The following is a 14,250-nucleotide window of genomic DNA, read 5'->3' as shown; positions in this document are numbered from 1 at the left end:
TGCGCAAAGAAAAACGCTATAAAATGAATCTACAGTCGTCTTTTTCTGAAGGAATAGTTAAGATTGTATTATTGCCAATGTTTTATGTTATGCGTTCTGTATTTTTTTTTTGTTATTTTATGTTATGTTGTATGTCTGGAAACCGCATTATTAGATCTGCAACCTGCGATTGGCTGGCAACCGATTCAGGGTGTCCCCCGCCTACTGCCCGGAGACGGCTGGGATAGGCTCCAGCACCCCCCGCGACCCTAGTGAGGATCAAGCGGCTCGGATGATGAATGAATAGATCTGCAACGGTTCTGAAAGCGCTATGTAAATAATACAAATCTCCACATAGCATCATTGTCAGTGTTAAAACTCTTTATGTAACGGATATTTGAACACAAACACAAGATCACTGGTGCTTAAATTGTCCCTCAAATCAGAAACATATTCTCTACCATAATTATAATTGCTTGATGAATGTATTTTGAAATTGACTTACTTCAATGGGGTTTGCGACTCGGAAGCGGAAGCACTAAAGTAACTGGAGTGTCGTGTAACCGCGAAATTTACCTAAAGTCTTGACCATGTGCGCCGCACTTGATGCGATTTACCTACGCTTAATGTCGGCCATTTAATGATCACAAGTGTCTTGTTCGTAAATGTATATATATTTATTTATTTATTGCAATTTTGTAACAAGACTCTTTCGATAGTGAGTGACTGACAGGTGCATTTGCCTCAATTTTCAAACCGCTCGTGAAGGCAGTAGATTTTAAGTATTTCAATTTTAAGCATCCACAAAGCCTCCTTGATACTTAAGCACCACACAAACCGGGGAAGAACAAAGTGTTATTCTATTTTATTTATGTATTTATTTATTTTTATGTGTGCGTACAAATATCGTTGGAGATCGAGATCAAGTGGGCGTGGTGCACCACAGGTGAGCGTGCCACTCCGGAAGTAAGCTACGCACATTAAGGTTGTTGTTTTTGTTTCGGATAAACGAAAAAGGATACCCCCCAAAACGTATTTTGTACACAAAAGAAGGTAAGAGACGTTTACTCTGAGCTTTATGTTACTTAAAGGGACAGGAATCTGACTCGCTTAGGTTCAGTCAAAGTCACGAACGTAACAATGCTTGTTACAGTACAATGCTGTGCTTATAGACAGTTTGCAACTTTCTACATTTCTTGAATTCGTACACTGTCCCACTTCCTGGACAGTGTTGCGTACACCTGTCCGATTTAAAGAGACCCTAAAACAAGAGCAAATGCAGGCTTTCCAAATGCAATCCTCATTATTCTTTTTTGTATGGAAAGCTGCATGATTTTCGATTTCATATATTTGATATCCAGCAGCAGGTTGTACTGCTACGCTCTTTGTCCTCACTAGTAAATCGATTCGGTGTAATTGTGGAACGACTGTCTCATTTATAGTTTTGTTCCACTACTATCTTCCAATACTGTACGACATTTATGCGCACAAATAAGACTCTGTATACAAGTAGTACAGCTGCATGCTACCAGCGAGACAAACCCGTGCCCAAGCATGCTGCTGTTATTTCTAATGATGTTATCTAGTAGAATTTTATCATATCAATAGTATAACAAGTAGCACACAGTAGCCTACTAATGCACAGTTTTGTTTTTTGTTTTGCCTTACGGGGTTACCAGTAAGGTTTAATTGCATACGAGTAGGCCAAAGTGGCACTAATAGTGGGAGAAAAAAAACATTGTTAGTAAGACAGGTTTCATCCCATTACAATTTATTGTTTGACTTGTAAGGGCAAAAAAACTGACTAATACATGGGTATTAAGGATATGGAATTCTTGCTAAAAATATGTTTGTCTTAAGGCTGATTTATTAATGCAGCCTACCTAATATTGTCAGATAGCTATTGCTATTTATGAAATCAGTCTACAGTTTCTGCATTAGAATGTATGTTCTCAATTGAAGATGCCAGAGAGGGGCAGATACCAACCGAGGAGTGATGCATACGCAGATTACAAGAGCAAGGACAAGGATTCCTCTCACTTGGCATTGCCGATTGATAAGCATGACAGCAGAGATCACAAAGAAAAGCCCAGAGTCGCTGGCGAGAGAGGCTCTGCTGGTGACAGGAGGCCTAAACAGAGGGACGTGACAAGTGCACCTCAACCTGCTTTCAGAGACCACAATCATGAAGGACCCTCCACACTGTAAGCAACCAGATATAGTAGCACAGACTGTCAAGCAGTTGGCCAATCATCACTCAGTATATACGGTTGAAGTCATAAAATGATGCGTACCGTGGCAAATAGGTCTGAAATGATTAAAGGTCGGCGCAAGATCTCTGCATCAAAGCTATGTTGGGATGATTTTTCCAAATGGACTAATGCTACTGAATAAATGGCTGCACAACAGTGAGCATACAATCGTTTGACACAAAGGCAACATATTTAGCTCATTTAATATTGGCCACCACTGCTAGCTAGGACATATTGTAAAACCCTAGCAAGTGGTGAAGGATAGACACAACCGGCAGTGTACTTTTAGTCACTTTAATGATTAATAGAAAGACGTAATTAATAAGCAATATGCACATTCATACATGAGCTTCTACGGCCCACAAATGACACTCACTCACCCTTGCTCTCAACATGCAGACTAGCAAACCATTAGCCAGCTAACAGCCAGCCCTTAACCTGAAGTCACAAATCTACATTGCCATTCACCATGTCACATGTCATTCACCAGGCCAGGCACCACCTTTTAAAGCCACCGCAAAGTCACAGAAACTACAAAGTAGAACATGAGGGTGGTAACCCCAGGTGGACAGAAATAACACCAACACCTCACATGCACTTTGTTTTTCTAATATGTGATGTTGGTATTGTACGGAGCCCCTAAGTCCGTAGTATTGTCTATTAATGCAAAATCAAATTTTATCTGGCCTGGTTAATTGGTAGGATGCTCAGTTCCCCCCCCCCCCCCCCTCAAAAAAATGGCTGCATTCCCACAGTCCACTTTTCATTTTGATGTTATATTCCTGACAGGTATGGACAGCCATCAGTGTATTACTCTGACGATCAAAATTATGAACAACGACCCAGACAAGATCTTTACAATCTGCGATACATCCTCACCAGCCGAGGTAAGTTGTGTTGTTTGATGGCAAAACACTTGCTGTGTTTTCATTCTGTAGCTTGGGCTTTAATTATATCGTAGTGTATCCAGAAAGTATTCCTTTATACATTTTAAGTTACAGACTTATTCCAAAATGAAAGAGAGTGGACCCCTACTATTCAGTGGATGGGGATTAGGCTGCCCCGTGAATAGCAGAAATCCGTGTGTAACTGATAGCCATGGAAATGCATTGGCTTGGCGCTAAGAAAGAAAAAAAAATCTAATGGTTAAGGAAATCCCTCCCTAAAGAAAAACAAAAAAAAAGAATGAAAGAAAGAAAAAAATGGGCAAATATGTGATTATCCCAGTGCCTGACTTTACGGCCTGGTGTATGTCGAATTTTGAGACAAACAAATTAATGTACTTTACTCAATAAAGTTGTCTCTTCTGTTGACAGCAGGACTGAAGCTATCAATAGTCTATCAAATAAGTTATATACAATTCATCATTTCATTCCTTTTTCCCTGTCTAAGCTCAGTTTTGCATCTTTGATTTTTTTGTATGTTTTGTTTCTCCCGTTTGTTCTAGGCCTTTGTCAGCTAATGGAGGTGTTTGTCAATCTTCTGCTCATTATCTGCGCTGGCGTGCCTCACAGCAACAATGGCGGTTATCGTGACCTGGCCAGCCTGGGCGGCATCTACCACTATCACTTTGGCGGAGCCGGTGCCTTCCAGGGTGCCGAAGCGGAACGCGTCAAGGAGCTGGACCAATTGTTCAATGAGCTCAAGAGGCCTCCGTACGCCTTCGCCATGGCGTGCGCCGGGATAGTCATGATCTACGCTCTGGCCATGCTCGCCTTGGGAATTTTCAGAGTGCCTTACCGCAACCCGCCCGTGCTCCTGGTCGAAACTCTGATCAACCTTCTTGTTGGTTTGGGCTACATTGTTGCTCTGGCCTTCTTCTTTATCAAACTGCAGGAAAACTACAACAACCCCATCTGCCAGGAGAGGGAGCGCATGTACAAGAGCAGAGGTCACAAGGGCTTCGAGTGCCAGTTTCACGGTGCGGACATCGCTGCGGGTCTCTTCGCCGTGCTGGGCGTCTTTGTCTTCATCTTCGGGGCCGTGTTGGCCGTCAGAGCTTTCCGCACTGTGCGAGAAATGAAGAAGCAAAAGACAAATGTGGATGATCGCTTTTGAGGACAGTTAAAGTAAAAGTTAGACTGAATCGTAATAAACAGAGTCTCACTGCTTGTATTGAATCAGTGAAACTTTTACACACTTTTGTGTTTGCTCTCCTTGCTAGCATGAAAGAGGGACAAAGTAGTAGTAGTAGTAGTAGGAGAGAATAACCTTCAAAAAAGAGGCTCCAGGCTGTTAATTGTCACTCTCAGCTCAAGATTACTGTCAACCTAAATATAAAACAAAGAGGAAGTACATGTTGTGGATTTAAAAGAACCATAAAAACAACTATCTCAATGCTGTCATACAATGGGAAACTATTGGCACATAGGCTCAGTTAGCATTTGTGGCAGTGTTACTATCCTAAGAGCAAAGAATATCAAAACACAAGAGTTGCAGTAACAGATGCAGGTCGATAATATAATAATACTCACAGGCATGTATTCTTTTCCTCTTTGAAGAACAATCATTATTCATTGATATTACATAATCAATACAGTACTAAATACAGTATTAAATATCTGTATGCCCATTTTATACTACCCCCAGTTGACATGTGATACAGTCTGCTTGTTTTAAGTTATGAGCATGGTCGCGGAATGAATTCATTTTGGATTTAAAGGCAACACTGTCATTTCCTGGCACACATAATGGCGGCAAATCAATCTTTTTATATTAGTTTTGCCTTGAGCACAACAGCAAAAGTGCTGTAGTCTGTCAGTCTATTTTGGGCTTTTTATTTTTGTACTTTATATAATATTTTGTATTCCATTTACATACAAGTGTATTGTGTACATCTGTGTCTATATTAAACAACTTTGAACCTAGAAATGTTCAGCGTGGTCTGTCGTTTTATTTGGGTTTTTTAAAATTATTTTTTTTACATGTAGCATTTTCGTGTTCTGTTTCCATTCAAGTGTATTTTATACTTCTGTGTATTAAACATCTTTGAATCTAGAAATGTTTATTTTTCTTGTTAGACTTTTGGTGTCTCCTGCAATCAAAGTAATTAACACTTGAGTGAAGTTACATAATCAAGTACTAAAAACTGAGGTGAAAAATACCACTATCCTAAAATGACCCAAACCCTTTTGAAGAGGCAATCATTTTGCTATTATGACCCATTTTAGCCATGTTAATACTAATAACCTGGAGTCGTCGGTCAAACACATTGCTAGAGCTGTCATTCTTTGTTCCGCCAACAGATGGCAGGCATACTTTATTAATTATATCCATACACTATACTGTATACCTGTAATCCATTATCTGAACCGCTTTAACCGCACGAGTGTCGCTTAATATATATCCTGTATGTATCGCAACATCTGTGATCGTAAACTGCAATTGCAGACTGCTGGGCGCCAGGGCGACCTGCTTTATTTTATCTTATTGTTAAAATATTTTTTATCTTAAATGATTGTTTGTGTTTTTTACCAAACACTCGGCCCTGTCAGCGAGCTACCGTTCTATTGCGACCGATGTAATGGGCACGTTGGTTTAAAGTGTTCAATTAATGTACCATGCATGTTGTTGAAATGTGGAAGTGAACCGGAGTACCCGGAGAAAACCCAAAGAGGCACGGGGAGAACATGGGAACTCCGCACAGCAAAGCCAGGCCCCGGCCTGGAATCTAACCCATGACCTCTGTATTGTTAGGCGGACGGCGCTAAGCGGCAACCACCGTCCTGCTCATAATACATAATAATCTAAATGTGGAACAAGTCAGCTTTTTATTTTATAAAGGGTTTATTTTCTGCACAATTATTTGGACAACTTGGAATGGACTCTTATTCACTAATGTCAGACAGGAGTAATAATACACATGTCAAAATGAAACAAACAAACAAAACAGGATGGTAGTGTAAAATGATCGTTATATGTTGGGCAAGCCGGACAAAAATGAGTCAGTAAAAATGTTATTGCTACTTAGCAGCATTTTAAATAAAATGATGACCTCTCATGTGTCTCGTTGTCACTATTACTAAACTATCTCTAATTAGTCATCTTAAAATTAACAAACACCAGCAGCAATTTGCATGCTAGAATGCCAACCTTAAAAATCTTAGTTATGCTCCATGTTGCATAAACAAAATAGTTTACACATACATATGTTTTATGTTGATATCGAGAGCATGCCGTCAACATTAAATACAGTAATATTTTGCATCATCCAGTATGAAAATGACACCTCATCATTTGGAATTCCATAGTGGAGAGGGTGATATTAATTTGCAATGAAGTACAAAAATAAAAATCAGCTCCTTGGTGTCAAGAAAAATAAAATAGTCAGGCCTTTCTAGAAAATATAAAGGAACCTGGAGATCGAGTAAGGGCTACTTTGGTCACATGTTCAACAACCGCCGTGTCTTGGATCATTCCCATTCACAATAATCACAACAACATGCATCCACTTACTGCACAAATAGTCGACGTGCTTCATTGTACACACAAACACAGACACTTTGCAACTTAAAGAGGTTTCCACATGTGTTTCGACTATAATGCGACATGGCCATAAGAAGAACACTACTGGACCCGCTCCACTAAAGAATTAAAGGGAATATTGTCAATAAATGCACTGGACTGTATCCCACTCTCCTGCGCTCCCTCTCCCTGTATGTACACACGCATTTGGGATATATTGCATTACACAAATGTGTTGGATGAACATGTACACTACGAGACATAATTATATTAAGTCATAATGTCGTACATTGTGTGTGAATTTTTTTTTTTTATGAGCAAAGAATGTGTGGTTGTGCAATGCTGGTCAGGCATTGAATAAGGAACAAACCAAACACACTTATTTGTTAAATTAATCAGTCAGTCACACTCACAAAGTGCTGCAAAAATGATAAGATTTCGCAATGTAGTAGATGTAAGCCCATGCACCTCTGTCCAAATGTCAGGTTTTTGTGATATAAAAAAAATAAGCCCAATATTTTTTCTTTCCAAAATCAAAATAAAGCTGTATCATGCTTTTGCGCTATTTTCTTCTTCTCAAAGTGGGGCCTTAGCTCGAGGTGGCTGTACAGTAATTACCGGTATGAAAAGCTCCAAATACCATTTCGTGTTTGCACAACACAAAACAAAATGTCAGGAATAGCTCGACTTGAACATCTGGCATTTATTTGGGGTTAATCAGAGGCACTTAAAACAGTGTGTGTGTGTGTGTGTGTGTGTGTGTGTGTGTGTGTGTGTGTGTGTGTGCTGACTCCTACTTAATATGAATTTGAATCTGTCCGGTTAATACTGAACAAAACCACTTCCTCAAGTATAAAAGGGTGTGTATACTTGTGAAACGCCATTATCTTTGTTGTTTATTTTTATTTCCCCTACCAAAAAGATTTGGAAAAGGTTTTTAAACGATTAATTTTTCAAATTTTTCATACCATTAAAAAATGGTATTTTAATCAGGGATGTGTGACTTTTCATATCTACTGCACTATTGTGCGCTGTGTAAACAACGAGGAGGTGCTTATTGTCTTGCCTGAGATAACATTTATAATGTACTATTAGCCGATTCTGCACACTTTCAACACACATTATTATATTTTTTATACTTTCAAGATGTTTTTAGCATTTCCCTAATGTACTTCTTGTTTTCATTATTCTGTCAGTCAGGTGACTGGTATCCGAAAAAGCAGCAACAATCTCAATCTGATAGTGTATTTTTCCGCTAATCGGCATCAGGTGAAAAACGTATTTATTTATTTAAATCAGGGCTGGCCCTCATGCAGCAGTTCATTTGTCTATTCAGCAACCAAAGCGCTGTGTAGTGCACACCACCTCTGTCCACAAAGCTTGTCTTTGAAATGACCAAACTCTTTCTCTCTCATCCAAAGCTCACAAAAGAAAACAGGCACAGTGTTAGATATGGAAACATTTTGCTTACATGGACACTCAGGGTAAGTCGAGAGACACAACAAACTTAATGACTGCAAAGGAAACAGGATACAAGAAGGAAAAGTATGGCCAAAGCGCTCACTGGGCATCATTGTCAGGGATAAAAGACTAGCAAATATAACACATTTAAACGATTTGCCTTTAAACAGAAGTCTAATAATGCGCGCGACTTATTTTGTGACAAGCACACTTGTGACCCACCGTTGCATTTGCCGAGGCAATTAATCATTGTTTGTAGATGAGCAGAGTTGAGCACCATCTGACGTGACATTGACTCATTGTACATTTAACTAAGACACACACCGATACTCAAAATAAGGTGACTCGATTTGGCCTCAGCACAAAAAAAAAGTGATCAGAACAGATGGGGTTCAAATGAATTCTCTGTAATTCATTACTTGCACAATGTCTCAATGTTTATAGTTAGGACTTGGTGAACGATGAGAGTGCGTGTTTTTCCGCAATGACTCCAGCAACTGCCTGTTCAGTTAAATAACACAAAAGGTGCCTCTTCATTTTGTTTCACATTTCATTAACCGTTGTGATGCGCAGTTGTGCAGGAATTTTAACCAAGTAGAGTTCCTTATATCGAAGGATGTTGCTTTGCAATTCATGCTAGTTTTTATGGAGCTTGTGGTACTGTAAAAATGATTACTGGAGGGAAAATGTGATCGTAAGGGAAATCAAGGGCTTTCAGCACTCTGTAGGTGATATGATTCACTCCAACACACAATGAGGATCACATTCTCACAGACTAAACTCAGTACAAAATGCTTTAGTAATTAGGGTTGAATTCATGAAGATGACAAGTAAAAAGAGAAAGACAATTAAGGCTTCAGAGACAATAAACAGGACATGAGTGGGATTCAACCGATGGCTCATCTTCCTTTTACCACCAAATGAGCGGCAATGCTATAAGGCTGAAAGGGAACGCTGGAAAGAAAAACTATGCAATGCCACAACTGCACCACGACGCCAAAACAATATGTCGAATTGGCAGTGTGACCTGACTTTGGTCTCCTTTACATACAATTTCTCTTTTGGCACCAGGAACCAAGAGTCATCGGCCTGCATTATAGCTCTATTAGCTAATTATATTATTAATTATTAATATTAATAATATAATTATTAATACAAGCTATTATTAATTAGCTTATAATATAAGTGAGTTTTTGTAGAGGGGAAAAAACCCACATCAAAGAATAATTCTAATTATATTATATATATATATATATACAGTATATATATATATATATATATATATATATATATATACAGTATATAGCGGCTGGATAGCTCAGTTGATAAGGCATCGGTTTGGCATACGGGAGACGGTGGTTCGAATCCCGCTTGGGGCAAAAATGAGCACATAACACCATCCAGTGTGGGTCCTTGGGCAAGATCCTTCACGCTAATGCCTACCTCATACAATGATGAGAGACAATAAAACGAATGACATGCCGGCTCAGACGTCGCCCGGCCAAACAAGGTCTGTGTCAGGTGCTGGGGAACCAGAGCACCTTGATGAAAAATGGGCTACTGGAACAAAGCGGAGATGGGCGAGAGGCGATAACATGGCTCTGTTGGAATGCTACTACTCAAGCAACCCTAGTCAGAGGGGTTACATGCAGAGAATGTGGGCTGAATGGTTACTTCGAAACCCACAGTCACGGTTGACCGCGAAACAACTAGTAGCTCAGTGTTCCAACATCCACAAACGGCAACTGCTGTCACAACTTGAGATTGATGAGGTACAACGCAGGTTCCATGGTGAAGGGCCCCAGGCTGCCAGATCAGAGGAGGAGGTCATACAAGAGATTGGGAGGCAAGCCCCAATGAATGCAGATGATGAGATTGGGTGGCCAGCCCCAATGAATGAAATGCTGAGCGAGGCAGCAACTGACCTGAAAGCTAAGATTATGGCGAGAATGAAAGCTGGGCAACCTAGAAACCGATTACAACGGCTATGTGAAGTACCATCTGAAAGTCTCATAGAAAGTGTGAATGCAGCACTGAGGGCGATCCCTACCGTAACGATCACAGAAACCAATGAGCTGATATACGCTTCAGCATCAGTGATCCTGGAGACTCTGGGCTATAAGAGCAACCATGGAAGCCATGAGATACGTTACCCACCATGGAAAAGACGGTTGGAGGCTAAGATCAAGGCGGCCCGGAAATATGTGAGTCAATTGACGGAGGCCCAGAGAGGTGTGATGAAAAGGCCGATACCCGAGAGGTACATCCAGATGACCATACCTGAAGCACTCGAAACTGCCAAACAAAGGCTCCAAGCCTTGTCCAGTCGCCTAAAGCGGTACACGAAAGAGAATGAGGCCAGACGAATAAACAGGCTGTCCGCAACACAACCTGCGAAAGTGTACGCTCAGTGGCAGGGTCCTAACAACAGAGCCGACCCACCAAGACTGGAAACTGAAAGGTACTGGAAAGGCATATGGGAGAAGGAGGTTGCACATAACAGCAGTGCACAATGGCTGGTGACCCTGAGAGAGGAGCACAGCAACCTCCCTGAACAGAACCCAGTTACCATAACAGTGGCAGACATACAGGAAAGAGTCTCAGATATGAAGAACTGGACAGCACCAGGCCCGGACATGGTCCACACCTACTGGCTAAAGAAACTCACAGCACTCCATGAGCGCCTAGCAGTACAAATGAACCAGCTGCTGAGGGATGGGACTCACCCAGAATGGCTAACCGCAGGGCGAACGATCCTGATCATGAAGGATCCCTCGAAGGGTGCAATTCCATCCAACTATCGGCCAATAACCTGTCTCTCCACAACATGGAAGCTCATGTCAGGCATCATTGCGGCTAAGATAAGTGGACACATGGATCAATACATGAGCGAAGCACAGAAGGGCATTGGTAGAGATACTAGAGGAGCCAAACATCAACTCCTGGTTGACAGAACAGTCGCACACGACTGCAGGTCCCGACGTACCAACCTGTGCACAGCTTGGATTGATTACAAGAAAGCCTATGACTCGATGCCACATACATGGATCACTGAATGCTTGGAGTTGTATAAGGTGAACAGGACCCTAAGAGCCTTCGTTGCGAACTCGATGAGGATGTGGAAAACCACACTTGAAGCCAAGGGCAAGCCACTTACCCAAGTGTCCATCAAATGTGGCATATACCAAGGTGATGCACTCTCCCCACTGCTGTTCTGCATAGGACTGAACCCCCTAAGCCAAGTAATCACCAAGACAGGCTATGGATACCGCCTCAGAAATGGAGCTACAATCAGTCACCTCCTCTACATGGATGACATAAAGCTGTATGCTAAGAGCGAAAGGGACATAGATTCCCTGATCCACACAACCAGGATCTACAGCAGCGACATCGGGATGTCATTCGGGCTTGAGAAATGTAGTCGGATGGTGACTCAGAGAGGAAAGGTAGTCCGCACTGAAGGGGTCTCACTCCCAGAAGGAACAATAGCAGACATTGAGGACAGCTACAAGTACCTTGGTATACCACAAGCCAATGGCAACCTCGAACTGGCAACAAGGAAAGCGGCTACGGCCAAATACCTCCAGCGAGTGAGGCAAGTCCTAAGAAGCCAGCTCAATGGCAAGAATAAGACCCGGGCAATAAACAGCTATGCCCTGCCAGTGATCAGATACCCTGCAGGAATAATAAGGTGGCCAAAGGAAGAGATTCAGACCACGGACGTTAAGACCCGAAAGCTCCTAACCATGCATGGAGGGTTGCATCCCAAATCCAGCACCCTGAGACTGTACGCAAGCCGAAAGGAAGGAGGCCGGGGACTAGTGAGTGTGAGAGCCACTGTCCAGGATGAAACATCCAAGCTCCATGAATACATCAAGGAGAAGGCTCCAACAGATGACGTACTCAGAGAATGTCTCAAACAATGGGGAACAGAAGATGAGGCGCTGGAAGAGGGACCATCATGGGAGGACAAGCCCCTACACGGGATGTACCACCGGACCATAACTGAAGTGGCTGATCTCAAGAAGTCCTATCAGTGGCTAGAGAGGGCTGGCCTGAAGGACAGCACAGAGGCACTCATCCTGGCTGCTCAGGAACAGGCCTTGAGCACCAGAGCCATCGAGGCCCAGATATACCACACCAGACAAGACCCAAGGTGTAGGTTGTGCAAAGAGGCACCTGAGACGATCCAACACATAACTGCAGGGTGTAAGATGCTGGCAGGGAAAGCCTACATGGAACGCCATAACCAGGTGGCTGGCATAGTCTACCGAAACATCTGTGCGGAGTATGGACTGGAAACCCCAAGGTCAAAATGGGAAACACCTCCGAAGGTGGTGGAGAATGACAGAGCGAAGATCCTGTGGGACTTCCAGATCCAGACTGACAAGATGGTAATGGCGAACCAACCAGATATCGTGATCATAGATAAAGGGCAGAGGAAAGCCGTTGTAGTGGATGTAGCGGTCCCAAGTGATGGAAACATCAGGAAGAAGGAACATGAGAAACTCGAGAAATACCAAGGGCTCAGAGAGGAGCTGGAGAGAACCTGGAAGGTAAAGGTGACAGTCGTGCCTGTGGTGGTCGGAGCACTCGGGGCAGTGACCCCCAAACTAGATGAGTGGTTGCAACAGATCCCTGGAACAACATCGGACATCTCAGTCCAGAAATGTGCAGTGCTGGGAACAGCAAGGATACTGCGCAGAACCCTCAAGCGTCCTGGCCTCTGGTAGAGGACCCGAGCTGAATGAGGGACGGACACCACCCGAGGGGTGAGATGAGGATTTTTTTTTTTTTATACACACACACACACACACACACACATACATACACACACATGACCACAGCTTTTGCAAATTCACCTTTTTGGGGTAACCTTGTGGCGGACACTAGGACCATGCTTCTCACCCAGCAGGCATACAGTAGGGGGTGTGTTTATGTGAATGTCTTTGCCGCAAATTTGTAATTGTTTAGACCCACTTGTTGGCAGTCGTGGAATAAAGACGTGTTTACAGGCAATCGTGCGTGCTCCTTTTGACTGCCACAACCTATACCTTATTTGTTGAGAAAAGCCAACACAATGAAAGTATTACTTTGGAACCATCTTCCTTGGCATTTTGGTACCAAAGAACTATGCTGAGGAGTGAGTGAGTGAGTTGAGGAATTTTAGTAAAAAGTTGTGCTTTGTCACAATCTTGTGATAATCAAGAGATAGTTCGGAACCTTTTGGGGGCCGTCAGTTCCTCGCAGATTTCGCAATTTGATTCTATTTACGAGAGACAGGAGACAAACACTGCTGCGACTAGCCAAAATCTGTGAAAAAAACTATTAGACATTGCAACGGCCCGACTAAATGAAGCAGCTCCTCTGAGTTGAACAAAGTTGCTTGGCCCCAAGATGCCAGAAGATGGCGGTAAAGTAATATATCTATGTTATTCATAGCTTTGTCGTGACCGCAAAAATAGCGGGTTCTCAAAGAAAATACCAAACCGCAAATAAGCACGGTGTCACTGTATCTGCCTGAGTAAAGGAGGAACAGTAAAAATGTGTTCAAGCTACAACTGAATTTGCGCTAAAGGACGTGAATTGAGTTTTGTTGTCCCATTTACCATTTCGTATGAACATTGGCAATGTGCTCCAAACTTGAAACATTTTTGACAGAAATTTTGGTCAAGCACCAATAATCAATGTTATTATTCCTTCAGCCTTTTTCTGTTTTGTCTTTTTTTTTTGTTCATTTTAAAAGAGATAGGAACACACAACTTTGCATAGCTGCCTTCATCGCATCAAGTCAAGGCGCATTGCTCCGAATATTGACATTTCAATCTTGATATCAGCACATACCGGTTATTAGAATGACGCGTAGCATTCACCTATTGCAGAGAGATGAATCAAAATGTCTTTTGTGAGGATGTTAAAAAAAATGCAGGTCTTTATTTATGGTCAAACTAGGTGGTTCGCCGCCCTCCGGGCGGCTCATCAGCTAGTTCCTGCGGAAGGCTGGTAAGGTGGTGGTTCGCCGCCCTGCGGGCGGCTCATCAACTAATTCCTGCGGAAGGCTGGTAAGGTGGGCTTTCGGCCCACAAAAGTGTTG

At 42.3% G+C, this 14,250-nt stretch overlaps 1 protein-coding gene across 3 annotated transcripts; it reads left to right on the top strand.

Annotated features, from left to right (window-relative positions):
* The first annotated feature begins 535 nt into the window (after positions 1–535).
* Positions 536–5,102, top strand: marveld3 (MARVEL domain containing 3). Of its 3 annotated transcripts, none has more exons than XM_052063804.1 (4): positions 536–925; positions 1,942–2,183; positions 3,021–3,118; positions 3,679–5,102. In XM_052063804.1, the coding sequence occupies exons 1-4, from the start codon at positions 851–853 to the stop codon at positions 4,287–4,289; spliced, it is 1,026 nt and encodes a 341-aa protein (XP_051919764.1). In that variant the 5' UTR covers positions 536–850; the 3' UTR covers positions 4,290–5,102. The 3 variants fall into 3 exon arrangements, with proteins under 3 accessions (XP_051919764.1, XP_051919765.1, XP_051919767.1); XM_052063805.1 differs by having other exon boundaries at positions 914–1,032; XM_052063807.1 differs by lacking the exon at positions 536–925 and having other exon boundaries at positions 1,901–2,183.
* The last annotated feature ends 9,148 nt before the right edge of the window (positions 5,103–14,250 follow it).

This window comes from Hippocampus zosterae, chromosome 4 (genome assembly GCF_025434085.1).
Source record: "Hippocampus zosterae strain Florida chromosome 4, ASM2543408v3, whole genome shotgun sequence".
NCBI classification, from domain to species: Eukaryota; Metazoa; Chordata; class Actinopteri; order Syngnathiformes; family Syngnathidae; genus Hippocampus; species Hippocampus zosterae.
The sequence above is the reverse complement of the archived record's forward strand: the minus strand, read 5'-3'. Positions and strand labels throughout refer to the sequence as shown.